Below are 27,981 nucleotides of genomic sequence, written 5' to 3'. Positions count from 1 at the left end.
GTAGGTTTCGACTTTCTTCCCCGCCCGGAAACTTGGTGGAGGCGCCGCGCTCACCGCCGTCGCAGGCCGGGCTGGCGCTGGGCTCTCCGCGCCTCCTCCCTGCCCTTCCCGGGGCCGAGAGAGCCCCTTCCCGGCCCCGGCGGCCGCAGGTGAGCGGGGGGGCGCGGGGGTCCCGCCGGGCTGAGGGCGGGGAGGGCTCACCGGGGCTGAGGGGAGCGGGGGTCCCCTCAGGGGACGGGGAGGGCTGAGGGGCCGCGGGGTCCCTGCGGGCGGTCGCGGATCAGCCGAGGGCGACAAATTCCGCCTGGCTCTCCCAGGAAGGGTTCCGAGCCCATGTCCCTGATCGGGGAGCGCAGGTGGAGGCTCAGCCCCGGGCTTTGAGTCCACGGAGCTCGGCTCTGTAGCCCAGCAGGACTCGGTCCTGTGAGGGAACCCCCTTGCTGGGGATCGGAGGGAGCCTGGGAGAGCAAAGTGTCTTTGCCGGGAGACGGAGTCGGCGGGTGTGCTGGTAACTAATGCAGGAAAAATAGCCTATAAATAGAAGTTGAGATAACAGGCAAAGCACGGCAAGGTGAGGATGGTGGACCTTTTCGAAATGCCTTAAAGGTAGGAGGTACAGGTGGTGATAAATATGAGGTAATGCTCTGGACAGGCTGAAGTTTAACCCGTGCTTAAGAGTTACCACCTATGCGGAAAGATTTTTATTTTGTTTAGGAAATTTTTTTATGTGGGGTGTAAAGCGGGGCGAGGCCTTGCTGCTGAAGGGATGATCCTGCTCGGGCTGTGTCCTCTAGACATCTCTGTCCTTCGGACACGCTCCTCGACATCTGACCGAGAAGGAGCAGCAGAGGCAGCAGCCGGGTGATGCCAGCGCGGGAGGTGGCAGGGAGAGCGGGACTGCCCCTTTCGGTGGCAGTGCAGGCTTGGTTTGCTTTAAGCCACGCTTCAAACGGCACTTTCGGTTCCTTGGGCTGTTTTGGGGTCCTACTTTACCTTGGTAAAGCCAGGAATGCAAAATGAGTGATTTCCCGTTTCTTACCAACCCGAAAAAAAGGGTCGTATTTTCACTTCTGCTCCAGTTTTTTAGCCAAGGCAGAAGGACCAGAATATAAAGTCTCCGTAGGAGAAACTGTTCCCACTCCAGTGCAGACACTAAGCGGTCGGGAAGGTCTCTGCTGTGCAGAGAGGGTGTCGGAGCAGGGGCACAGCACGCAAGCCTGTGGAGATAATGGGCAGCCCAGGGAAGTTTCTGGTTGCCCAGTGTAATCCTTTTGCCCCTGCAGGCTCCAGAGCAGCCCGAGGTGTGGGCGGTGTGACCCTCCCGCAGCAGTGCCAGTTGTGTGCCGTGCCTTTGAGGGACGGCGCTGACGTTTGTCCTTGCTGCAGGAGGCCAGAGCTCTTCTGGCAGCTCTCCAGCACAGAGGGAGCACATCGCACACGCGGCTCCTTCAGCACAGAACTTCTGTCTCTGAACTTGCGCGCTCAGAGTCATCGCTCACAATTTCTCTAAGCAGATGTAGCGTGTCTGCTGCTGGAAGGGCCTAAGGCAGTGGGAATATTTATTCCCTGCCCCAAAGGGGGTAGCTCCTTGAACCAGCTTCTGAAGTCAGAACAGCACCAGTGCTTGTGCAGGGAAAAACAATGGGGTCTTATGGCTGGGGATGGAGTGGAGAAATGATAAACAGGAGGACAACCTTTCCTGGGGTTTGCCAGCTGTGCTGTAAATCCAGCCCTCCACTCACCTTTTCTGTGTCTGAGCTGGCAGGAGAGCTGTAGGCACATGGAACTCATTTAAGTAACGGGGCTGCACTACAATAAACCCCCTGAAATGGGGAGATGGACCTGTGGTGTGCAGCAAAAAGGATCCTCGGCTGTCAAACAACAGGTTTTGAGTTGCTGACCAAAGGAATACTGAGGGAAGGGAGCAAGAGTTAAGGAACAAGACCCACCATATGGCCTGGGGAGTGAGAGCTGAAAAAGGTGCAGGAAACAGCTCCAGCAGGGACCAGAGCTATGAGACCTCCAAAACACCCCACAGGGTTTGGAGATACCTGATGAAACAGGTTGGGGATTATTCTGGATAACTTAAGTGCTGCCTGAATTGCAATTCCAGTACCTTTGAGAAATTGTAATTATTAGTTTCATACGCTAGTGCAGTACTTCCCTAAGTACGGTTAATGAAAGATTTTACATGTTTGAGACTGCAGAGTCTTAGACTTACACTATTTAATCAGAATAAACCTAAAGGACTAAATATAACTGCAGAATGAAATATCTGTAGTTCGTGAAGCACCCCCCCCGTGTTTTGTTACTCTTCCTACTGCATTGTCATATATTATTTTCTGCATTAAAATAATAATAATAATAAAAACCCTGCTGCAATATTGGTTTCCCTTTGAAAATGAAGCTGCATCATTTCATTCTGCTCGTGTGTGTCTCGCCAAAGCAGCCGCAGCTGTTGCCTTACTCACAGCCCTGAGTGTGTTTTGCTGCTTTCATACAAACCCCTCTTGTTTAGCTTTTCCTTCTCCTCTCTCTGTAGTGGTGCTGTTCACACAGTTGTTAGGAATTGCATTTGACAGTCCCTCCTCAGTTTATGTTCCCTGAGTCAGGGCACATAAAACGTTGCTCTTGGCTTAGAAATTGCTTGACACCAATTGAGATTGAAAATACCAACATATCTGGCAGTTTTTCTGATGCTTCAGATGAGAAACTGGCCGTGAGTCAGTCTGTCACAAACCACCTGAAGGGTTAGAGGGGATTTAAATGAACGAGTAGTAGGAATTACTGTGCTGGTCCAGGGAAAAGCACTCCAGGCTGGAAGGAGGGCAATGGAATAAAGCTGGAGGGATTTGGGGAGACAATCAGTGGCTTACAGGCTGGTTTGATGGATATGTAGGGATCCCCTGAGTTTAGAGGGTCTCTGTGCAAATTTGGATTGAAGACTGTAGCGATTCCTCGTTTGGAATATTCTGGAAGGGAAGTACTAGAAGGGATTATGTGTTTTTAAAAAGTGGTGTCTAACTTTGCCTGCTCTTTGCCTGGGCCTTAAGTCATGTAAGTTGTGTAAACAGCCATAGCAGACTCTCTCTTTAAAAGCTGATTTTCTGACAGTTTAAAAGGGTTGAGATAAAACTTGACCTGCTCCTCTGAGAGTTTAAGGGACTCCTCACCTGTGCCATCAATGTGGCAGCTGTTAAAAGTCCTGTAAATCCTGGTCAGCCCTATCTGAAAAGTTCTCACTTATCTATTAGCCCTGGGCTGGGGGTTGATAACAGCTGAATTCTTCTCACCTGGTAAATGCTAATGCAGACCTCTAAACAGCAAATAAATAACTAAAGCAGTGCCTGCTTTCGAGGAGGATACATAAAAAGACACAGAATGGGTCTTGTGGGCCTCTGTCGTGGGGATAAAACCCGGGATAAATTCCCGGGAGGTTCACACGGGAGTACTTCGCTCCTACTCTCCAGGCCTGAGGAGCTCCCAGAGGAAGGAATCGCTTCCCCATTCCTGCCCCCAGCGGGGCTGCGGGTCCTTCGCGGGTGGCTGGGAGGAATGTGGCTGCATTGATCCGGGAACAACTTTGCTCTGTTGTTTCAGCTCATTGAACCGACGGGACGGCCACACCCCTTTCTAAATTATTTTTAGAACAAGGGAAAATGTAATTATCAATCCATGCACCCTGCAAATATGTGCCCAATACTGTGACAGAACAATGGGGTTTAATGTCCTGTTTCTGCTTTGACAAACTTTTAAATCAGGGTAGGAACTGAGTAAAAACAACCAACCCAAATTAAATAAACCTGTTGCAATTTTGTTTCCCCCAGCTGTGAGGGTCGTTTAAAGTGAATAAGATATGCCAGGAGAAATTGTCCGATGAAAAGGCATCTGCAGTTCCATGTGCAGCTGTACTCAAGCCCCTGCACCACTAACCCAGGGGTCCCAAGCAGCAGGTTGTGTCTCGAGTCCTGTAAACCCGAGCCATAACACTGGTCTGTCTGTAATTCTCAGCCCAGAGATTTTTATTTGCGGTGTTTCACTCCTGCTGTTGTGCTTGTTTGCTCAGGAGCTGTCACCTGGTGAAGGGCACTGCAGCTCCCGGTGGCAGCAGCAGCTCTGCCTGCCCACAGGCACTGGCAGGAGGTGAAGTTCACCTCAAACTTAGATGCAGTTTGGGGAGACCTGCTCTAGAGAACGACGTTTTGGGTTCTTTTGTTTCAACGAAGAGAACTTGTTTACTTTCTTTCCCCTTTACCTGGTGAGATGGAATGTAAAGGGGAATTACAGACTTAATTATCTCTTAATTCACCTTTTTTAGTTAGTGGGAACAAGCTTGGGCTAGAAAGTCCTTTGTGCTGGGTTTGATAAAATGCCCAATGACTCCGTGAAAGGAAGTCTGGGGTGTTGTGTGAGCTGGGTGATGGGTCCTGCTGTCACCTGCTGGCACCCCTGGCTGTTGGGACAGAGAGCCAGGCTAGGGCAGTGTAATGGTCTGGTTTTATCCTGGGGAGCTGAGGTTCCAAGTGCCTGTTGGTACAAAGGGCTGCTGCCACAGACTGTGCCAAACTCTGGAACTTTAAACAGAACACCTCTAAAAAAGCAGTGCTACTGTAACTGAGACTTGGACAGGGTAATGAGGGCTCTGTGCTCTTCACCCTGCAGCAAAGCCCTGATCTGCTGTTTCTGATGTTAAAAACGCTGTCTGTTGATAGGAAATATTTCATCCCCAGGTGCTGCTTTCATACTGCTGCATTGCTTGTGGTAAAGTTTTGTAGAAAACAGTGTTTGCAGAAGTATTGTTTGTTTGTGTTTTAACTGGCCTAGAAAATGAGTTATTTCATGCTTAAGGTTGAGAGTAGCCAAGATTAGTTGCTTTAAACTGAAATGATTTTTTTTTAATTTCAAAGTAACACTTGATAGAGTGATAAAGATTAAAGCTTTGTAGGAGTTTCTCACAAGGCAGGCAAGGCTTAGAGCTATAGAAATACTTTATGTCTACCAAAAGGAAGAGTCTCTCTCCCCACCTCCTCCCTTCTCACGTTACTTTTAAATCTCTCTGCCCACCTCGGCGAGGGCTTTCAAACAGTGACCTCTAAAAACACAGAGTTCTGGAATGCACAGCCTGCTTCTTCCCCTGTGCACTTCAGAGGCTCTGTGGTGAGAGAGCAGCTGCTGTGCTCTGACCTGCACCACAGGCAGATCACAAAGGCACAGCCATGTGCAGGTTTGCAGGGGCAATCTGGGGGGGCAGGCTGGGGGGAGGGTTTGTACCGAGACAGGACTGAACATTACACACTCCTTTCAGATTCTGTAAACCTTGTGCTGCTCTCTCTCTGTGAACATGGAATTTATAGGTACACACACAGACAAGAACATCTGATGCTCAGATACCTTTACCTCCTGTCCCCAAAAGCAAGCCCAGCTCTTTGGACAGTAAAGGTACCACCAGACACTGAGAGGAACCTGAATCTTAACATCACATCTCCTGATCCCTCTTTCTTTGGTTTTGGGCTTTTTGCTTTAGTTGCACGAGAGGCTTTTGGTATTAATTACTGATTGGATACGTGAATAATAGCATTGTAATCCTTCTTTCTCTGCAGAAAACTTCTCCCACAAACATCAAAGTGGTTTTTAGGTATGGAATAGCAGATAGATGCCAAATTCAAAATGCAGGTGAGGGTGGAGGTAGGAGTATTTAATTTCCTAGAGAGAAATGATTAAAGACACAATAGAAAAAAAATAAAGAAAATCCACACATGGTGCCAGTGGTAAAACTTGCATAGGAGTCTTTGGGCCAAATTCTGCAAAGATGTAAATTGATTGAAGTGGCTGGTCTGACAGAAGAATTCCTGAGAGCACTAAAGGAGCAACTGGCATGTTTGTGTGGAACACAGGGTGTGGAAGGATGGGGGATGATGACAAATCAGTAAAACAGCTTTTTCTGCAGCAATGTCTCCTATTTGATGGCATTTAGTTTATCCATTTTTCAGAGCCTTATGTTAAAACAGTTCCTGTTTGATCCCCTTTGGAAGAAAAGGAGAGGTGGAAAGCATTTTATACCACTACTTAATTCCTTAAGAAGAAGGGAGGAGAGAGGAAATTTATTGGCTCTTGTTACCCAGGTAATATTCCCTGAATGGTGAGAGCAGGATGTGCTGCTCTGCAGAAAGAGTTGGGATTTGTTGTTGAAATCACAGCTGTGTAATCCTGCTCCTTTAGCATTTTGGGTCCCTGTTCTGTGCAATCAATAACTGAGCTGAGAAGCAAATTCTGTGAACATATGGCAGAGAGAAATAAACCATAAGTAGCAGCTTCTCCAGTTTTCATGTCAGCTTCTCATTCTGCTCAAATTAAAACTGCTGCAGTTTTAAGTGTTCATTGCTAGCAAGATTTGAAAACTGAGCATTGCAAACCTCAGACATCTTTTCTTCTGTTGAACTTTCAAATATAACAACAAGACAGTTTTCTCTTTTAAAGTACTAAATCTACCTTGAAGTGAGCTGTGTCCCAATGGAAATCTGTGTATCCTGCTGGGGAGCTGATGCTGGAGAAAACTCCTCAGGGTAGCCCTGCTCCACTCAACCAAACCTTTCAGCTCATCTCTTGGGATAGGCTTTCCTGGACTAATAAGTCTTTTCTAGTCCAGCAGGATAACAATTCTAACTGATGAAGATACAATTGGTTTTCTGTCTTCTTTTTGAGAGAACAGATACTGCCTAGAGGTTCAAGCAGATCAAATACCAAATTGCACAGAGAGCCCAGAGGGTTGGAACACAACTTGTTTTCACAGTTATGGTTAAAGAATGGGCATAAAGGACAGGGACAGTGGAAATTTTAAAATATCAGTCTTCCTTTCTATTAATTTCTATTGATTACAGTGAAGCAGCTTTGCTGCAGAGTTTCTCATCTGAAGTGTTTACACACATGCTGAGGGAGGTGGCTTATTAGAAACTCTATGGCTTGAAGGCAAAGTCAAGTGGTGAAAGGGTTGCTTCTTGTTTAGCTGTATAAATTCACCATTTACATGAGATTTGACTTCCTCCTTTTACATTCAACGGCCTGATCTTCAGTGATATCAGAAAATAATAAGGTAATAGGCAAATGTATTTACACTTGAAACTATTCTTGCTACTTTAGGTATTGCTTATCAAAATCCTCTGATATTTCAGCACTATTTTCTGTGCCACTTTGTGATCTAGGGACAGTTTACTGGTGGCTGTGAAACAGTGTGGAACACGCTGGCAGTGTTCAGTCAGGACTGGAGAGTGTGTCATAGAAAACCTGCCCCATTCATGGACCTGGAATCTTCCTTCCAAATCGCCATGAAATTGGGCACAAAAAGTCCTGTTACAGAACACCTTTTCAATGCATTTCTCTCTGTTTTTAGGATAAAAAACCGTGGCATTCTGTGAAACACAAACTTCTTAACTGAGTGAAAACTGTTCAAAGAAAGTTTAACAAGAGTTCTGCCACTTTTTCTTGTTTTTTTGCTGCAGATTTGGGTTTGTTCCATCCCAGTGCCTCTTGAACCTGCTTTGATGTGAGCAGGTAGGTTTGGGTCAGTGCCCTCAGTCCTCTTAATCCAGAATGTGCTGGCTCTGGTTTGTCCAGCCCCCCAAAAATTAATTAATTGTTTAGCCTTTAGCTGGGAATGTTGCACTTCCAGTCTCCCAGGGAAATGTTGTTATAAATATAATAATGGCATAATTATTGCAGTGAACCATTGCACAGCAGCAGACGTGGGGCACACACCAGCAGCTCCTATTGGGCTTTTCACTGACACAGTCCAGACAAACACATCAGAGATAACCCACAGCTGCACAAAAGCATGAACCACTTGTATTTCTGAAATGCTTTCCGTGGTACAGCTAGTTCTGTAATGCTGAGAACCAGTTATTTGAGAGGTTATGATTTTTTGATCATTTGTGAGCTGAAGCAGTTGGGGACGTTCCTGTAGTCATCCTGTCTGTTAGGAGGCATTTCACACTCTGCTCTGTGCCCTCACTGCAGACTGGCTGCACGGTTTTGCAATGTATGCTCTGGCTTACTCACCACACTTGTGGTTTTACAAATCAGTTCGTTAACAGAAACAGCCTTGATTTTCTTCTTTTGGTTGGGGTTGGTTTTTGTGTTCTGAGCTGGTTGGTTGTTTTTCCCAGGAGCTTCCTATGTGATCTTAGATGGGCCCCTTGAGATCCTATTCGGAGTCATAGCTCAAGTGTTAAATTCCCATGAGCTGATGCCTCTATGGGTCTGGTTTTTACCCTCTGGTGATGTCATTTATCAGTCTTTAAATGGGAATAGCAGCGATGTTAACCCTCAGGGAGGTGTCATTAAGGCAAACACATTCCTGACCCAAAGGGACCGGGATGAGGTGCTGGGATTGTATGAGCAGACAGGTCTGCACTGAATGGGGCCATAGTTTGTGTTCCTCACTAAGGGGGGCAGAGTGAAATACCTTAAAAACAAGGAGCCAGAGCTGTGTTTGGAAGTGCTGAGGTTTCACATGCTAAGCTGGGAAGCGGGAATGCTGCTCCTGGGACAGCCAGGTGCCACAGTCCTTCCCAGGCACAGGGATGGTGAGAGTTCTTAGATAAAATTGTGCGCTTTTTTGTTTGTTTTTAAAGCTGCAGAAGTGAGTCATCAGTTCTGTTTGCAAGTCTGGGGTGCTGAGCAGAGTGTGTCCCTGAGGAATGGCTCCCTGCTCTGTGGTTCTTGGCACTGTCCCTGCCAGAGCTATTCCCAGGGATGCACAGGGGTGTTATCTGAGGCTCTGTGCCCTGGCACAGTTCAGACAAGAATAGGCAATGTGCTAATATTGTCAGGAATAGTCTTGCTTTGGCAGGAATATAGATTAGACTACCTGATAAGCCTTCTTTTTAAAAAAATGTTCTTTGAGTCAGTGTTACAGTACAAGAAATCCTACTTTAAAAACAGAGAAAGCCAGCAGTGATTTTCTAATTTCGTTTGATACAGTAAAGATAGAGGTGATCCCAAAGCAATCCTCTCTCTATCTTACGTGGGGTAAGAATGGAGGAAATATAAAGAGATATCTGCTGGTTTATTTTGTTCAGTTCTTTGTCCTGGGTGGGAATGGGGTGTGTTACTTTCTGAACAATTCAGCCTCCAGAGGCATTGCTGGTGTGGTGCTCCCAGAACAGCACAGCCCATCGGGGCAGCAACACCTGCACGGGCCGGGCTTCAGCAGCTCCACGGGCTCGGGAGGTGGCAGTGAGGGCCCGGGCCAGATGGATGCTGGGCCTGCTGCCCTCACTGTGTGCACATCACAGCAGGGGAGGTGCAGGGACAGCCCCAGCGCTGTGCGCAGAGGCAGGAGCAGGGAAGGTGCCACCCGGGCTGGCGGTGCTGGGGGAGAATGGGATAACGAGACCAACACAAGAAGCAAGGAGGTTGTTTGGGTTGATCTGATCTGACCTGCAGAGGTTGGAAGGAGTAACTGAAGTGATGGAACTGTAAAAGATTGAGTTTGTATCGAGCCCCCCCTCCAAAGCTGCACTCCCGAGGACTTCAGGCTGACCTAAAACTGGCTTGTTGGAGCTGAGGGGGCTGTGTGGGGACAGTGCACGTTCCAGACCCCTCAGAGCTCTGTGCTGAATGAGAGGTGAGCAATTCTCCTCTCCCAGCACATCTGCTCCGGGCCTGAGTCACTGAGCAGCAGGAGGCTTGTTGGAGCCTGCTGCCCTCCTGCTCTCTGCCTGCTGCCCTGCCCAGGGCTCTGGGCTGCCTGGCAGCTCTGAGCTGTCAGCCTGGGGTTCCCCAGCTCTGCAGCACTTACGGGAAGGACAGTGGCATCAATGTAAAATTCACCCCAGCACCTGAAAGGAAATCTTCACCCCTTGCTTTCAAGGGTCTAGAGGTGAGACAGCAGATCAGCTTGGAGTTCCGGGGAAGATAAAAGCAGTAAGATTGTGGTGATACTTTTATCTTCCAGGACTTTTGAAATTACTCATAAATGGGACTCATCTTGTATAACCTTTAAACACAGAGAGCAGAGAATGAATTTGGTAAATAATCTGAAAACCGTATAAAAGCGGTTTATCAGCAAAATTACCGTGGGGTTTGTTTTTGCTGAGAAAGTAGATTTGTTTAATCACCTGCCAAAGTTTTATGCAAATAGTACAACCCGAAGCACAAGTGTTTCTTATTGGAAGGTGTTTGCCTTGGAAGGCTGGTGTTCATTAACTGCTGGTGCTGAGCTGATTGATTACAGCTGGGAGGTGACTCGGGGTGATGGGCTGATGTTGAAATGTTTCTTTTTCACTTGCGAGACGACTCAGGATCAGCTGCTGATTTCTCCCAAAGCAAACGGTAGGGGTGCCTGTTTCAGGAGAAGCCCAAGGAACAGGGTATTCCTGGGAAAGCAGCACACAGATCCCCGTGCTTTGATCAGCCTGTGTGCTGTCTGGGAGCTGTGTCTCCTCTGGGCAGCACCGAGCCAGCCCTGCAGAGGGCAAGGGTAAAGGCAAACAGGACTTGGGGATGTTCACCAGCCCGAGAGGAGCAAAGAACTCATGCCCTGTACCCTTCTGGAACCCTGACAGGAACCCTGCAATGTTTTGAAGTGAACAAGGGGAAAATTGCCCCTGTGAAACGGCTTCATTCTGCTGGTGACATGTTATCCCTGTAATGAAAGAGCTGGCAATTAACTGCAGTGATGGATGCTTTTTGTTAGAAGCCCATGACTAATTTTTTCTTGCCACCCTCGCTCTCTGTTGTGTCTCCCCTCCTCCCCAGGTGCTGCTGTGCCAGCCGTGGCCTCCAGGCACTGGTACAGCCCAGTGTTCACTCTTGCTTGCCTTTTACCTGCTCCAGACAAGGCAATTGTTTGCAGATATTTTCCACCTTGCCTTTCAGAAATTTTCCATTTCCTCACAGGTTTGCAATTATTTTTTTGTTTTGTTTTAAAAGAGCCTGGGATTTTTTATCCAAACTTAAAAGAAACCACCCAACCCCAAACTCTTCAAAACACCTCAGCACCACAAAACCCCCCAGTGTGTCACACAGGGTGTTTGCTTCATTTAGTACCACATTTCCTACTTCATTAAAGTAGCTGCCAGGTCAAAAAAGCCCTCCCTGCAGTCATGTCTGTGCTGTAGAGTAACCTGCTAGCAAACTCGAGTGAATTTGAAATTAATTACAACAGGCAACACTCAAAATGGATGTGACTGAAGGTATTTCTGTTAAAATCAGAGCAGCAGCTACAAAGGACTCAGTTTGCCCCTTCTCTCCCTCCCCTGACTGAGAGCTCAGACCTTTCTGTGATGTTACAACACTGATGTGGGCAATCCTTTAGATTTTTTCCACTTAGGAAGCTTTAGTCTTTTTATAGGAAATTTGTTTCCATGGGTGAACTTAGGCATGGATGAGTGGGGAACAATGCATTGTTTGTTAAAACAATTTTTTTTTGAAGGGAGTGGGCTTAAAAGGAAGGAAATGTGGTTTAGTTTTAAGTTTCTTTTGAAATTTCTTCCTCTTTTACATCATCAGCCCCCCTAAAAAGGCAAACAAAAAATGCAAACAACTGGAAGTCTCCAAATGGCTTTTTCAATGTACACATCTTTAAAACATTTGGTATAATCTGGAAAGCTAGGGGAAAATTGTCAATTTAAAAATTACTGTCTTGGTTATCTTTGCCTGGTTGTTGTCCCTGGAGAACAGGCAGGTTCTGTCTCACTGCTCTGGCCCATGAGTTTGGCAGAGTTTGTCTGGCCCGTGCCATGGAGAGCAGGGAAAGTACCTCAAGCTTCAGTTTATCCCCCTGCTCAAAGCTCTGGCTGAACGAGGTCCTTGGTTCTCTGATCCCTGCCTGGTTCATCCACGGGCTTGTCCGGGAAGGAAGAGCCCCAGGGAGGGTGAGTGGGGGTGAAGGTTGCAGGGGGGAGGGCTCTTCAGGCAGGAATTCAGTTTAATTTGCAGCTGGCTCTCTGCAGACAGGACAGCTGGCTGGCAATGTGTCTCTCTCCCTTTCCCCAGGGGTCCCGTGGCAGAGCTGCTGCGTGGGCAGTGTCCCCAACACCCTGCTGCTGGCTGGCATGGCCGACCCTGCCCTGGAAGAACACGTGGCCCAGCTGACCGAGCTGTGCTCCCAGTGCGGCCAGTCCCACCTGGTGCTGGACAATCACCTCTACAACTTCCAGGACGAGGTGGACGATGAGCTCATCTGCCACATCTGCCTGCAGCCCCTGCTGCAGCCCATGGACACCCCCTGCGGGCACACCTACTGCTTCAAGTGCCTGGAGAACTTCCTGCAGGAGTACAGCTTCTGCCCCATGGACAGGAAGAAGCTCTCCTTCCAGCAGTGCCACAAAGCCAGCCTGCTGGTCCGCAACCTCCTGGACAAGCTGCTGGTCCTGTGTCCCTTCCAGTGCCAGCAGAGCATGCAGCGCTGCGAGCTGGAGGCCCATCTGCACAACAGGTCTGTCCCTTTGTCCCCTGTGTCACAGCAGGGCTGCTCATCACAAAGATCCATTCTCAGAGCAGCTCCTAAACTGGGGCGAGGTGTCCCACCTCGCCCCAGTTTAGGAGCTGCTCTGAGAATGGATGGGAGGGGGGGAGATGGCAGAGAGGTGGGTGTGTTGGGAACCCAGCTCACACAGCTCCTCAGACCTGCAGCTCCTCTGCACACACTAAACCTAGCTCTGAAACCAAACTCCAAACAGGCTTATTCTTGCCTCACTTGCCCAGAGAAGATAGACAGGCACGGAGTCAGCCCTTCTGACAGCCAGGGATCCTGCAGTGTTGCCAGGTTAATTGGCCCAATTGAGAGGTGCCATACGTCAGTCTTTGATTCAAACAATGCAAGTCCCTCCAAGCTGCACATTACGCAGTGCCTGAGTCACCTACTCATAATTCCATTATCTTCTCATCCTTTTTCTGAGGGAGAGAAGCAAATGGAAATCACTTTTTGTTTCTGTCCCTCTTGTGCAGAGGAAGGGAGACTTCTCGGGTTCAGGTGCTTCCACAGTGCTGGTTGAGCTGCTGGCAGGCAGAATGATGTTGCTTTAAAAGAAGAGCAGGGGACAAAGCTGTTGCTGTGCCACTTGAACCCTTGTTCCTGCCTGGTTAATGATTGCGGGCCAGGGAGCCAAGTGCAAGCCCTGTGCAGGTGGAAGCAGCCCTTCCTTGGCACTGTGTGTTGTGTCAGTGGGCAGTGAGAAATGCCAGGGGCCTGTTTCCTTCAGCTGTGCTGGAGCTCTTTGTGGCAGTGGCATATCTAAAAAATCAGCCAAGCAACGTGCAGGGAACAGTTCCACTTGGGATACCTCTGTAGTTCCTGGTGGTCCTTGTGGTCCCCTGAGAGCTTGTGTTAGAGCAGGGGGAGTGCTGGAAGGTGCTTGTGTGCCCCTTTCCCTGGAGCACTGGAAGGTTACAATCTGCTTTTCCCTGCAGTAGCCCTTTGTCCTGGCTGGTTGGAAGCAGGCTGAGTGCTCAGGCTGCAGGGCTGGGCCTTCCTCTGCTCTGTAAATCTGCCCTGCTATCAGTAAACTCCTGTCACTCCTTAATCCGTCTGGCACAAGGGTGAGCAGGGAGGGAGGGAGGCACCTTCAAATGTTTGGGGAGCTGTCTGGAAACTGTATCATTCCTTATACACTTCATAGTTGTCTGTGTCTCCCTTGAGGGGGTGGATTCTAGGAAGTGAGGCTGTTTCACCTGGGGTATGGCCACAGTCACACTGAGAAATGGGCAGGAAAGAAACGGGGCAAAAACTCACCCTGGGATTTGAGTGTTGCTGCTTTTCAGTTTTAAGTGAGATTAACTGATAGCAGAAGATTTAAGGAAATAAGAAGCATCTAGAAATTTATTTTCTCAGGGGATTTCTCTGCCATTTGCAAAATGAATTTGTTTCTTGCCATCCAAAGAGGGCACAAGTGGATCAATCAGCTCCTGTCGTTAAATTTCAGGGTCATCTTACTGCTTGGAGAATAAGTGAGTAGGAATAAACCAGAGGCAGTCATACTGGGGTGAGACTTGCTTAGCCAGAATTTAAATAGTCAAGTTTAATTTGAAAAGTGAGTGGTAAACACCCAATAGTACTCATGGCTCTGAAAGTGATGATTTTGCATTCACCATCCTCCTCAGCCATCACCTTTTTTATAGGACTCCTGATAAAAGAGCTTGTTCTTCCTAAGCCCTCTGTGCTGAGAGAGGCTGGTTGTGGTGTGTCTGAGCACAGGGAACATTCTGGATTGAGTTACTTCTGGGGCCTCTGTGTGGGAGCACCCAGTGGGATCAGAAACTCTGAATTGCTCCTACTGAGGCAGAGGCACCAAGTGCTGGGGCTGGAGTGTGTCTGAGGGGCAGGGTTTGTGCCACAGCACAATGCACAAGCCTCCCTTGCTACTTTGGTGTGCTAAAACAAAGCCTAATTCAAGGCCCAGCTCAAAACCTGAGCCACCTTCTTTGCATAAAGATACAGTTCCTCGTCATCTCCTAAATGTCAGAGCTGAGTATTTGCTTATATTTTAAGTATTGCTTTCTTTGTGGAGTGTTTGCCAGGTAAATATTTAGCAAGGGAGACTCCCATTCCTATTACGTTCTCCTTCTTAAAACAATTTGCTTAATAATTTTGAAAGGAGTGAAACAGCAAGCCTGCTCTGAAGCTGATATTAGTGCAGGTGGAAGCTGAAGGTCAAATGAGAATAAGTTTTAGCATCTGTGCTACCAGCACTGCAGCTGGTGAGATCTGAACACGCATTTGTCAGCCAGAGCTTGCATGTGCCAGGTCACCCAGGCAGGGACAGCACTGACACACCCTGACAATCTCTCTCCAGGTGTCCTGGGTTCAAGAAGTACAAATCTGAACTACAGAGGAAGAAGAACCCCATTTCCAAAGGGAAGGAAGATCCTCCCACCAAGGGGGAGGCAAACACGCCCAAGGATGCAGAGGGACCAAGTGGAGGTTCATCACTTGTGGCAGAGAGCTCTGGAGCTGCTGTGGTGTCACTGGGGACTGCTGAGCCTGGGCTGGTTAATCCAGCTTTTGAGGAGACTGAAGAAGGTGAGAGTTTGATCCACAAGTGTAATTATGTATTTATCTTTTCTGATATAAAAATGAGGTAATTATCTCCGACAATTCAGTTTCTAAAGTGCCCCCAACACTCTCAGACATCGTCAGTGCTGTTCAGCCCTCAGCAGCCAGCAGAGTAATCTCTTAGCTCAGCTTGTCCTTGAGCAGGAGGAGATGTGTTCATGTGCATCAGGGGTGGCAGGATCTGCTCATGAGCACACAACTGTGCAAAACAGTTTGGAGAGTCTCTGTTAGACAGCAGTGAGTGTTTGCAGACTTCTTTGCAGAAACAAAGGCAGTCCCTGTCCCTGTGAATGTGGAGCCAAATAATTAGTAACTGGGAACTGTTCCAGGTTCTTTTTAATCTCGTTAGGGAAATTAAATGTACAGTTTCCTGGAGTGGTCAGTCCCTCCCTAATGGTGTGCAGTGAGTGTGTTTTTACAGCATAAGTTAGATTTTGGATTAATAGTCAGTTCTGAAAGCCTTGCACATAACATAACCATCTCCACTTGAGTGCAGCACCGCTTGTCTCAAGCCCTGTTAGGAGGCAGCAGCGTGGAAATCCCTGTACCTGTTTCAAAGGTAGTCTCAGCTTCCAAGTGAGCTGGAGCTGACAAGTGCTGTGCCTGGGACACAGGGAATGCACAGGTCACTTCATTTCTCCCTTGGCTTCTCCTCAGCTGCACCTGGAGCAGGTTTTGTGACAAGTGCCCTTGACCCTGAGCAGCAGCACTCTGGGCTCTGGGACATGGAACAGGACCTGCCAACAGCAGCTTCCATCTTCAGAGTGAAGCCTTGCTTCATCCTCAGGATGCTGGGAAATGGCCAAATGTTACTCCTGCTTTACAGGGGGGCTGGGAAAAGAGGAGCAAAGGAAATTAGAGGAAGGAAGTTGCAGTGAGGTGCCTGCGGTAAAGTCACTGCAGCAGCACAGCAGTAATTACTGGGTAGGCCCCTTCCCTACGGAGCATCATGGAATCTGGAATTTGCTCTGTATGTGCTTCTAGCAGGCCAGCTGTCACAGGAGGAAAATACACCTCTAAAGAGCAGCCAAAACATACTGAGTGCCCTTTAATAGAACTCAGGCCACAGTAATAAAGAGTTTGAATTCACCATAAGCTAGGAGAAAATGGAAGCATTTTGGAGGAACTGTAAAGAAACACAGGGTTTTTAGCTTTTCATCTGACCTTTTGTCTCCTGGTAGCTGCTTTTCCCCCAGGCTTTGAACACAGCCTGCCAGCGGGGTGAACACTGTGGTGCTACGAGAAGGAAAATCCTGTTAATGTGTTGATTTTTCTCCTCACTTCCCATGAGCAGACCTCCCTCACAGAACCAGTCTTGTGGCTGAAACCACCACCATTGAAATCCACCGAGAAGACCCTGAGGAGGAGCTGGGGATGAGGATCGTGGGGGGCAAGGACACCCCGCTGGGGAACATCGTTGTTCAGGAAGTGCTGCGGGACTCTGTGGTGGCTGCAGATGGGAGAATAGCACCTGGGGACCACATTCTGGAGGTAGGAAAAACCCCACTGGCAGTGCCATTGCTGCTCCTGGCTTGACATGAGGGCTGGGGGAGGAGAGCTGTCCAGAGAAACTGGGAAATCCCCACAGTGAGGGTTCTAAAGTGCTAATCAGACCTGTGTGTCAGCAGCATAGTGTATCTGCTGGGGCTGAGGAGCAGACCCCTGGGGCTCCTTACAGTCATACTCATGTTTCCCTTGCATATTTGATGGCCTTTTGAAATTTAGCCCATTTTGGATAAAGTGAAGATTTCTGTCTGATAATTTTCACACAGTAGCCCTGTTTGTCTCCAGAGGGCTCTGTTCTAGTCAGGAAGTCTCATAATTGCTTGTTCTCCCCTGTTGCTCAAGCTGCATATTCTCCATGGGCAGGTCCAAAGTGACCTTATGAGTGAAGTGAGCATGAGATATGTGATGTGAGCAATGCAGAGCACCAGCCCCAGCCTGGGCCAGCCCACAGCCAGGGCAGTGCCCAGCTTAGTCACCTGTGAGGCAGTGGGGACCAAGGGGACACCGGCAGGGAGGCAGGGACTGTTCCCACCTCCAGCCATGGCTGCCCAGGCATTTGACAGGCCACGAGGACCTCACTGTCCTGTGGGATCCTTCCTGATGTCCACACGTGGTGGCACTCCTGGGGATGGTCCTGTGCAGGGCCAGGAGCTGGACTGGATGATCCCTGTGGGTCCCTTCCAGCTCAGGATATTCCAGGACTATGATTCCAGGAAGGAGTGCCAGCCCCACACACACGAGTGGCTGATCCCATCTCTGACCTGGTTCCTTAGGGAGACAATTGGGGTAACTTCTCTTTTACCCAGTGGGATTGCACGTGTCTCAGTCTCTGCTGGGCTGTAAATAGGGCAGGTTCCCACACTTAGGACCCCTGCTAACATCCCAAAAGATTGCACAGGGTCTTTCGTGACAACACACAAAGTGGGACGTTCCCTTCTCAGAGTTACCTGGGTAAAAGTGTGATTAGCCAGGTGATTCCAGAAGCTTGTAGACTGTGGACCACTCCTCAGCTTAAAAGGGAGGATGGGCAGCCTTCAATCTGAGCCTTCCCCAAGTCTGTACTGAAGGCTGGAAGTTAAGGGAAAGCAGTTGCCAAGGGATGGAAGGGAAGACTGAACACTCTGCAGTTTCAGGTTTGTTGGTGTGTGAGCTGTCCTCTCTCTCCCTGCCCTCGGTTAACACCAGCAATTACAGTCTAACCTTATCTGCAGCCTTCTTCATTCTTTTGGGAAAACTCTGCTCTCCAGTGTGCCTCAGCAGCAGCTGCTGTAGCCAGAGCCTTGCAGAGGGAGTTTCCATCCTGCTCCAGCTGGGTGATGTCCCACAGTGTGCACAGAGCCCAAATCCCGTGGGCCCTGATTAGAGCCTGTGCTGTGTTTGTCTCTCAGGTGAATGGTGTCAACATCAGCAGCGTGACTCACTGCCAGGCTGTCTCCTTCCTGCGCCACCCAGGCCCTGTTCTCCACCTCATGGTCCTGCAGGAGAAGGGCTTTTCCAACAAGACTGCCCAGCAGGATTCCAGTTCTGCAAACCGGGAGGTGATCCACGTCACCCTGGTGAAGAGAGACCGCTCCGAGCCCCTGGGCATCAAACTGATCAGGAAGACTGACGAGGCTGGCATCTTTATTCTGGATCTCTTGGAGGGAGGTTTGGCAGCCAAAAATGGCAGGCTGAGTCGGAATGACAGAGTCCTGTCAATAAATGGGCAGGATCTGAGACAAGGAACACCCGAGGCCGCAGCACAGATAATCCAGGTGAGCTCAGGTATAAGGGGAGGATGGGAATGCTCTGCAGCTCTGGCTGATGGCAGGGCTCCTGTTCTGGCCCAGGGGCTGGCAGAACACACAGGAGCAACCTGCATTCCCTCAAATATCTCTTTGGGAAAGTGACTCCCCTGCGGATGTGTGGGATCACCACTTCCACAGGAGGACAAGCATGACGAGCGGGTATCACTGTGAGTCACTCTGACAGGGCTGGGGCCAGGCAGTGGCTCATGGCTCTGGTTCATCCCAGGTGACTGGACCTCCTTGGTGGTGTTTGCAGCCTTTCCTGCAGAGGGAATGTTGTCTGCACTGGGTGGATTCACAGAGCAGGCATCAGGACAGCCCTTTGTGATTCAAACCCAGGGAAGGTGCTTGTGGGAGCTGTGATGGGCTGGCAGCACAGAACAAACCCCCTCGGGCTCATTTGGAGCCCTTTCTCCATTTGACCTGTATTTGGGAAGAGAGTCTAGAAAACAACGTGGGGCCCCTCAGGCTGAAACCATTCCAAGATGCTAAATGGGTAGAGGAGGGTGGTCTTCCCCTGCACCATCAGGAATTGCTCCTGTTGCAGCATGCCACATGTTTTGGGGAAAGGAGTGGGCAAGGAATTTTGGGGAAAGGATTAAGGGCTGCTCCTGTGCAGCGGGTATCACATAGATCAGTTTAAGTTCTTTATCTCCCAAGGCAAGTACCTCCAGCTTGAGGTTTTATCTGAGGATCCTGACACAATACATCTCATCACACTGTTTATATCCCCAAAGGATGTGAGGTCAGTGCTGAGGGAGCCAGTTCTCTTCCTGGCAATCCGAGCAGCACAGTGCATGGGAGAAAAGAAGGGAGAGGGCAGAGTTCCACTGCTGAGATTCCTTTTTATGTTAAATATGTGATTCCATTCCATGGCCTCTTAGAACTTGTTTGCATCCCACGAGTGCTGCTGTATTTCTGTTGCAGTGTGGACACACAATCCCCACAGGAAGAACTCTTTTTCTGATCCCACTGGAATCAGTACCCAAGTCTCAGAACCAGCTGCATTGGGTGGGGGATTGAATCCTTTTGAAGCAACATTTGTGTAAAACTCTGACAGTTTTCCAAATGTTATCTGTTCTTCTGAGGGCTAATTTCACCTCTGGGTTAAATGTAACTTCAGAAGCCCCTGTTGCAAGGGCAGGGAATTCCCTGCTGCCTGGCTGCTGTGGCACCAGGGAAATGGGGTCCTGTGGCAAGAAGTGGAGCAGCCACTGTATTTCTGTCATCCCCTGCAGGAAACACCCAAGGGAGCACATCCACCCTACCCCAGTGGAGCCCTTCCCAGTAAGGGTTTGTCAAGTGATCTGAAAGAACAAACCAAACCAGAAGAGCAGTAACAATAGTGGGGCCTTCCCCTGCAGTTCTGCCAAGGCCAGACATACAGCTGGTTAAGTGTTTAATTGGCAGCAGACTCAGAGCAAAGGTCATGTTTTCAGGTACTCTGGGGGGAAAATGGCTGGGAGATGTGGAACAGTGGAGAGTACAGGCTGGGAGGGAAACAGCTTGAACAAGTTTCTGTACAATAAAAGAAAAGCCTCCAGTGCTCCTCACGGCCATGGTGTGGCCCAGTCAGTGTTGCAGCTCTGCTCACCTTGGGTCACAACACAATATGTCACTGTGGTCAGTTGTACTCAAAATCATCCCTTTCCACCTTCTCTTGCTTGGCATTTGTTGGAGAGAGGGGATGAGTGAAGCCTGTGCCTCTTCTCGTGTTCCTTCTGGCCAATCCTCTTTTCTTATTCCAGCAGCATTCCCCAGCTCTTCCCAGAAGCCTTTGCAGCATGCTGAAGAGCTGTTCCAGACCCTCTGTAGGGACCAACCCTCCTCTTTCCCCAGGAGAATGGCAGGGGCTGTCCCTAACTGCTCATTGATTTTTCTCTCTGTTTTATTTACACTCCTGGTTTCTGCTGGCAGACCACTGAGTCCAGAGTGAACTTTGTGATCCTGAGGCAGCCCGGGGTGCAGCTGCCAGAGCCAGCAGAGGATGGCAGCTCCTCCAACAGCAGCAGCAGCAGCAGCAGCAGCAATGGGGGCAGCCCCGTGCACCACCGCAGGCGGCTGGACCAGAGCCACTACAGGCGCAAATCCACCTACCAGAAGGTCAGTCTGCCAAAGGAGGGCTAAAGTGCTGCTTCTTCCTGATCCAGCAGAGGGGCTGGGTTTGCTCAGCAGTGGTGATTTATGCTGTCAGACTGAGCAGCAGCTCCACTGCTGCTTGAGCTGTTGCAAAGCAGCAGGTTTGTGGCTGTCGGTACTGGAGAACCAGTTTGTCATTTGCTGGGAAACATCAATTTAAGGGAAAAAGGTCTCAAAATCTCTTCAAGTGTCTCTGATGTGGATGCAGAACTGGTGTTTAATCCTCTCTTGTCTGGGAAGGGCAGTGAGGAATTTACCATCCCTGGGTTGCTCAGGACCTGCTTCCCCACGCCCCCCGTGCTCAGGGGGCTGCACTGACCAGGCTGTGCTGCTGTGGGGGCAGAGGCCCTGCTGGTGCAGGAGCAGAACCCCAGAGGACACTGAGGTGCTCTGGGACTGCAGGGTGTGTCTGTGCAGCACCACGAGCCACAGGAGAACCACCAGCCTGGTGTACCAGGAGACAGTTACTCTGTGTTTAGAACTTCCAGCTGAGTGAGAAAACTTGCTGCATCCTTAGGCTCGTGTGTTTGAGTGTCCCTGACCGTGGGCAGCTGTCAGATGTGGAGTGTGGCTCCTTGATTTAATGCTGCAGTAACATTCCCATACTGTTTGCACAGCCTGTGCTCTGATGTGTGCTCTCACTGCAGCCTCAACACTTAGGCAGAGCTTGACTGCTTGATAGGAATGGCCTTGAAACGAGTTCAAAGCTTTTCCTCCGTGTAAAATTGTCCTCCTCAGCGAGCATCTCCCCAGCAAAGGGACTGTGGGAACATCAGGACAGCTCTGCCTCGGTCCTGCTGCCTCACCAGGGAAATACAACTCTGTGTTTCCCCTCAGAGCAAGGACACGGGGAGCTGACTGACACCCATGGAATGTTCTGGAGAACAGACCCTGTGGTTGTCTCCCACACCTGGGTTCTTGTGCTGATCACATCACTGAAGCTGCATTTTGTGCTGCCGTTCCTTTGCAGGATTTACCTCAGGGATATGCAAGTCATGAAAAGACAGTTGCAATCAAAAAGGAACCCAAGGAATCCTTAGGAATAACCATTGGAGGTGGAAGGGATAACAAAAACAAGCTCCCTATTTATGTAACGAGCGTGCAGCCCATCGGGTGCCTCTTCAGGGATGGCAGAATCAAGAGAGGTGAGGAGGCTCTGGGACCCTTTGTGCCTTTGCAAATGGGGGGTTTTCAGTGAAAGTTGGACTTGGACACAGAAGTGAGGCTGGAAACAGGATTCCACATGACACCCCGAGGCAGAAATGGACTTCATAGCAAAAGGTCTCTAACAGTCCCTTTTTATTTCACCAACAGGAGATGTACTTTTGAGCATCAATGGCATTGATTTGACTCATCTGAACTACTATGAAGCTGTGTCAGCACTGAAATCTAACGCTGCTTCCCACTCAGTCACACTGAAAGCCTTGGAAATCCTTTCCCTCAACTCGTCAGAGACACCCCTGGACATCAGGGAGCAGGGATTCAGCTGGTCCCCCCTCTGGATCACGTGGCTGGGACTGCCCAGGTACGTGTGTGCAGAGCAGGTAATCACAGGCCTGACTTTCACTCAAACACTGGAATTAATTGCTTTGTTGACTCGCTTGGAAGCATTGCTGGCATTCCCCTTTAGCTGAGAGGCAGTGGGAAGCCTGGTTTGCCAATGAGATCACAGTGTAATGAATGCTTAAGAAACTTGCAGGGCTTTTATGGTGTGACCCATCATTGCCCCACTCCTGTGGGACAGGAACCGTGGGGTAGGAGCTCCTGAACCCCCTTTTTAGAAAGAGAAACAGTCAGTGTTGGATCCAGCCCCTGCTCAAATACGAACTGAATTCCCTTCCTGGATCTCCTCACACAAGCCAGACCCTTGAGCTGTTTGGGACTTTCTAATCTGCTGGTGTCACTGAGGGGCAGATGTTCTTTCAATCTGTTCTTCCTGGCTGTGGTGTCACCTTTAGCATGAAGCAGAAGTGACTGAATGGCTGAGTTTTGCTGCTGCAAGGCTTTGGAGCACAGACTGAGCACAGCTTTGAGCAGCACTGTGGGATGGTCCAGCTGACAGCACTGAGACTGCCTGGAAAGGTGAAAGTCTGGTTTGCTCCCTTGTGCAGCTGCACCAAAATCAGCTGAGCTGTGACAGGCAGACCTGTTGTCATCCCAGTGACTGCAGGAGGACCGTGCAGGAGGTGCACATGGAGCAGTAAAGCCAAACCCTTCTGTGGGAAGCCTGGATTATTTACAGCCTCGTTTCTTGAGGCACCTGAAAGAAGAAACATGGACAAAGGCTCTGTTGTGTTACCCCTGAGTTACTCAGCAGCCTGTAAATGCTGAATAAACCAGCCCAAGGAAAGGCTTTTGTGTCTGGGGTGGCTGCAACTTGGCCCGTGCTCAGCACCCTCCTTGCACTCCCTCTGCTCTCCCAGCAATCCCTGTCTGTGCTGGGCAGCTCCAGTGGGAAGCAGCCCTGAGCTGAGCCCAAACTGGAGCACAGGCCCTCAGATGCTGCCTGTGTGTTCCTCAGGGGTGCTCCTGCAGCAGCAGAGCAAGGCAGAGCCTGGCTGTACTTCTTCCTTCCTGCCTTTTTCCCAGTGTCTTTGCATGTGGGTGACCTGCAGCTTCAGCACACCCTGTTCTGCTCCAGGGACTGGAGCCCCCTCTCTGCTCATGGATCACCTGCCCTCATTTCAGGAGTCTCCTGACATTCCCTGCCATTTAACACATTGCTTGATACTCTTTGCTGCTGGTGTTAATGTTGCCCCCCTTCCTTTGGCTGTGGCTGGGCCTGGAGCAGGATTTCAGGTGTCCTTCTGCTCTTCACTTCCTTTTGCTGCAGCCCCAGTTCCAGCCCCTGTGCCTGGGGACAGTTGTGCTGGGAGGGAGTCAGGAGGCACGTCCTGAGGCCATTTCAAGAACTCACCGAAGCTCCTTCCTCGTTTCCAGCAGTAGAAAGGGCTGTAATTCCTGTGCTTCCTCCCTCCTTTTGCCATCTGCTCACAGTCAGACCCGGCAGGAACCGGCTGGTCACCCACAGGCACCCTTGTTGTTCCCTGGCAATGCTTCCTGAGGCTTTGAGGGAGGTGCAGCTGAAGTGAGGATCCCTCCAGCATCTCCCTGCGGTGTTTTGGGTCTCCTTTGGGCAGGAGTGACCCTGCAGGGCTGCAGAGGGAGCCCGTGGCACAGACCTGCATGTGCCACCCTGGCACTGCCCTGCAGGAATCCCCTGCCATGTGCCCAAACTGCCCCCTGTCCCAGCACCGGCCTCTGCCCTTTGGGCTGCCCTGCTGAAGGGCCTCACGGTGCCACAACATCCTGCAGTGCAGTGGGACAGTTCAGTGCTCATTGCATGTGCAGTGTTGGGTTTGTTCAGCTTTTATGTTTTCAGTTATTCCTCTGATCCATCAGAAATGTCCCTTTGTTTCTATAACGATGTATTTCTTTCTAGTTTGAACCCAAACTAAGGGAGTATGTCTGGTTGTTGCAGCACTGGAGCCCACAGTGCTTAACTGAGGCTTTGATTCTTGATCTGTGGTTCCTGTTTCTGCCAAATGCTGCCACCTGGGCACTGCTGGTGATGTGCTGGGACACTGGAGCCCTGCAGCCTGTCCTGGGTTCTGTCCTGGGACTGGCACAGAGAGAGGGAGAGAGGACAGCCCTGGTGCTGTGCCCTCCTCGGGACCCTGGGGAGCAGCTCCTTGGCTGTGCTGAACCAGGGGCTGGCATTTCTTGTCTTGGAATGCAAACCTGCTGTCCCTGGAAACTCCCTGCCCTCAGACTTTGCTTTAACTGCTGGCACAGGGGGGTGCAGTGGTTTGCTACCATCTATTGCTGCTGCTTGTTTGTCCCAGAGGGAGCACAGAAACTTTGATTTCTCGATGGTATTATGTCAAATCAATAGCAGCCCTGGGCAGTATAAAATACCCTCACAAATGCTGGTCTGTGTCCTCAACACTGCACCCTAAAGGTACCACAAATACAAGTTCACAGACTGATGTATGTTTTCTCTGCAAAACCTTTGCCTCTTAAAAGCAGTAACTGTGCACAGTGTGCCTTATGGGCAACTCCTGGGGGTGGAAAAGCAGCTCTTCTCCTGCCTTCTCCCCTGGATTATCTAAGCCAGACTCCACCAAGTCCGAGCTCTTCCCACCCCCCGTGGTGCTCCTGCCCAGGCCCTGCTGGAGCTGCACACCCTGAACTCCCAAAGGGCCAGCTCAGCATCAGCCTGGCACCCAAACCCAGCACCTCCACCTTCCTGAAGCCTGCAACTCTTCTCCCACAGTCATTTTACATAATACCAAATTAATGTTTCCCTTCCTAAAACCTCTTTTTTTTTTTTTTTTGGTACTGAAAACTGATTTCTAGCAAACTGTCTTTATATCTGATGCTTTTACTTCTGCTGTGTGCACTTGCCCCTCTTGCTCTCAGCGCTGTGGTTTTGCACATGTGTGGCACCTGTGGAAGGAATTCATGGAGGAATCAATAAACTGGAGCTGGATTTTATGTGTGAAAAACTCCTACCAAAGTAAACAGTTTGAAGTAGATAATTGGATCTTTCTCCTGGTGAGAAGTGAACCGAGAAGGCTTTTGAAATCTGAAACTCCTGTGCAAACGGCTCCACAAAGCCCTCGGGCAAAAACGGTTATTAGGGAAAGCTGAGCTGCTGGAGGAGCTCGGTGTGTGAGGAGCAGCAGCTTCACACCGAGCCCTGACTGCAGCGAGGGACACGGGACGCTCCTGCCACCCCTCCCCGGGCTGGCCACGGCTCTGTGTGGCTGTGCCACCGCCCGGGCAGCGAGTGCTGCTGAGCACTGCCCCGGGGCATTCCCCGGGGACACAAACCTGCCTGGCCAGCGTCCAACACCGGCCGGCAGCTCTCGGCAAGGAGCCCGAGGTAACGGCCCCAGCAGCCTGGAGCCCCAGGACACGTCACCGTTAGCCTGGTTGTCACCGCGCGGGGTGTTCACCGAGAGCATTCCCTGGGAGCATTCACGAGGGTATTCACGAGGCTTTCAGGTCACACACCCCTCCAGAGAACGGGAATTTCCTGTCAACTCTTAAAAGTCTGACAGCGCTGAGAGAATATTCTAAAGGTCTGGTATGGTCAGATTTGAGAATCAGCCCCGCAAAGGGGTGGCTCAGATCCTGGGGAAAAGTGAGGCTGTGACAGAGCTGTGCTGTCCCTGAGGGGAAACGTTAAGCAATTTTCCTTGACAGGCTCTCACCAGCTCTCTCTGTTCCTGCCACAGCCACCTGCACTTCTGCCAGGACATCGTCCTGAGTAAAGGCAACCTGGAGAGCTGGGGCTTCAGCATCGTTGGGGGCTTTGAGGAGAGCAAAGGAAACCAGCCCTTCTTCATCAAAACCATCGTGCCCGGCACTCCTGCCTTCCGCGACAGGAAACTCAGGTAGGTGTGAACTACCCGGGCTGCTCGGGGGCAGCACAAACACTCCCGGGGCTTTCCCTTTGCCCCTTGTGACCAGCCCAGCTAAAAGTTAACGACTGGAATTCCTACACACTCGACTGGGCAGTTAATGCTGATGCCAAACTCGTAACAAACCAAGGTCTGTATTAAGGAGCGTTTTGGTTTCTCCATAAAGGTGCAATGAAAAGGAATTAACAGCTGGGTTTTAAAGGGCTGTAAAGGTCTTAATTGAGTAATTAGGGAAAAGTAGGAAGGGGACGTTTGAGATGAATCTTGGAGGTTCTAGAATATAATATCTTTTGGATTAGGAGAAGTATCCCAAGAGAAGCAACAAAAGGAAAATTAAATGGAGCTTTTGCTGAGCTGTTTGTGAGTGAGAAATCCCAGAGGGGAGGAGTGGAGCTGCAGGAGCCCTGGTGCTATCCCTGGGAAGCAGGAGCTGGGTCCCCACAGGCTGCAAGTGCAGGATTAGAAAGGACAGAGGCTGGGCTGGTCTTTGCAGGGACGTGCTTTGGGTGGAGGGAGCTGGGCTTTGCTCCACTCAGAGCTGTGCTGGGAGGACTGGGCTCAGGGGCTCCTGTGGGGGTGCCAGGACAGGGATGTCTCCCCATCGGACCCAGGGTGAGGTTCCAGCACCTCCCAGCCCTCTGGAGATGCTGCTGTGCCAGAGGGGCAGATCCCACAGGATCCTGTTGTCCTCCCCTGGGGCACTGGGCCCGACCTGCAGCACTGGCCTGGCTCAGGAGTGGGGAACAGCACAAACCTGCCCGTGCAGCTTCTCCCTCTGCTGTCCCTGCCCTGGCCGTGCTCCTGGGCCGTTCCCTCTGTCCCCAGCAGTGCCTGCCCTGCCCTGCCCTGCCCTGCCCACGCACTCGCAAGGGAACAAGTCCAGTGCCCGTGGCTCGGGGGGTGATCCGAGGCTGAGGCTGCAGTTCCCGGTTCCCTCAGCCTGCCCAGCGTGTCCTGTGCTCCCAGGTGTGGAGATGAGATCGTGGCCGTGAACGGGGTCCCGGCCATCGGGATGAGCAACGCGGAGCTGATCCCGATGCTGAAGGAGCAGCGCAACAAAGTCACCCTGACCGTGGTGTCCTGGCCAGGGAGCCTCGTGTGACAGCGACCAGCACCACCTGCAGGGACCAGCACCAGCTGCAGGGACCAGCTGCCACCACAGTGCCACACGAACCCAGGGCTGCTCTGCTCCTGCTACCTGGGGCAGTGCCAGGGAGGGCTCTTTGCTTCCTTCCTGTGGAAAACGTTTTCCTGTGCTGAGGGTGGCACCACAGCCGGCTGCTGAACTCCACGAACAGTTCATCCCACGGCTGCAGCTTCCCAGGCTCATTGAAGCTCCTTAGGCTGCTGTGGCAGAGGAAGCTCTTCCCAGTGTTTCCCACAACCTGCCTTGGAGGCTGTTGAGGCACTTCCCTTGATTTTAGGGCTCAGCTTTCCTTTTCCTATTTTGATCAGGTTAAACCAGTGGCTTTTAGAAGCTGCTAATAAACCAATCTGTAGGGACAGGGACCCACTCTTGATGTTTTCAGGTTTCAGTAACCCAAGGACTGTGTTAACACATTACAAAAACCGATGGTAACTCAGCTGGCACCTGAAGAGCTGCCGGGGCAGGATGGGGGAGCGGTCCCGTCACAAATCCTGGTTTAGGATCCTGCCAACTCCACTGATTTATTGCAAATGGACAATTTAAACTGCTTAAAGAACCCCTGTCAAAGGGAACAGCAAAGTGGTTTCACTGACTCCATGTTGCAGAGTGTGACTGCAGCAGAGGGCGATGGCAGGGCTCACAGAGAAGATTCCCTGGTTTTATGACTTGATAAAAGCAGCTTTTCCCCAGAAGGCAGGTGATTAAACAGGCCCCGTGTCCCAGCAGGCTGTCTGGGATTCTGTCAGTGCCTGGCTTTCCTTCATCAATTCCCAGTGACCAGGGCAGGGTTCAGGCAGGGGGAGGAGCCCCTGCCCTGTCAGGGAGGGCAGATTTGCTCCTGCAGCTCTGTTCATGTCCCCTCGCAGCTGGAGCCAAACCCCAACTCGCTGGGCCAGGGAAGCTCCAGGGGTTGTTGCTCCT

The 27,981-nt window shown here is 50.5% G+C and overlaps 1 protein-coding gene across 1 annotated transcript; it reads left to right on the top strand.

The window, feature by feature from the left end:
• The first annotated feature begins 1 nt into the window (after position 1).
• LOC126637399 (ligand of Numb protein X 2-like) lies at positions 2-27,860 on the top strand. Its single transcript, XM_050310634.1, has 10 exons — positions 2-149; positions 11,995-12,436; positions 14,793-15,019; positions 16,347-16,543; positions 17,947-18,312; positions 20,263-20,448; positions 21,455-21,629; positions 21,799-22,009; positions 25,728-25,886; positions 26,880-27,860. The coding sequence occupies exons 2-10, from the start codon at positions 12,054-12,056 to the stop codon at positions 27,013-27,015; spliced, it is 2,040 nt and encodes a 679-aa protein (XP_050166591.1). The 5' UTR covers positions 2-149; positions 11,995-12,053; the 3' UTR covers positions 27,016-27,860.
• The last annotated feature ends 121 nt before the right edge of the window (positions 27,861-27,981 follow it).

The sequence above is a fragment of the Myiozetetes cayanensis genome, unplaced genomic scaffold (assembly GCF_022539395.1).
Source record: "Myiozetetes cayanensis isolate MyiCay16 unplaced genomic scaffold, myiCay2020 scf15, whole genome shotgun sequence".
Taxonomy (NCBI): domain Eukaryota; kingdom Metazoa; phylum Chordata; class Aves; order Passeriformes; family Tyrannidae; genus Myiozetetes; species Myiozetetes cayanensis.
This window is presented reverse-complemented; position numbering and strand designations above follow the sequence as displayed.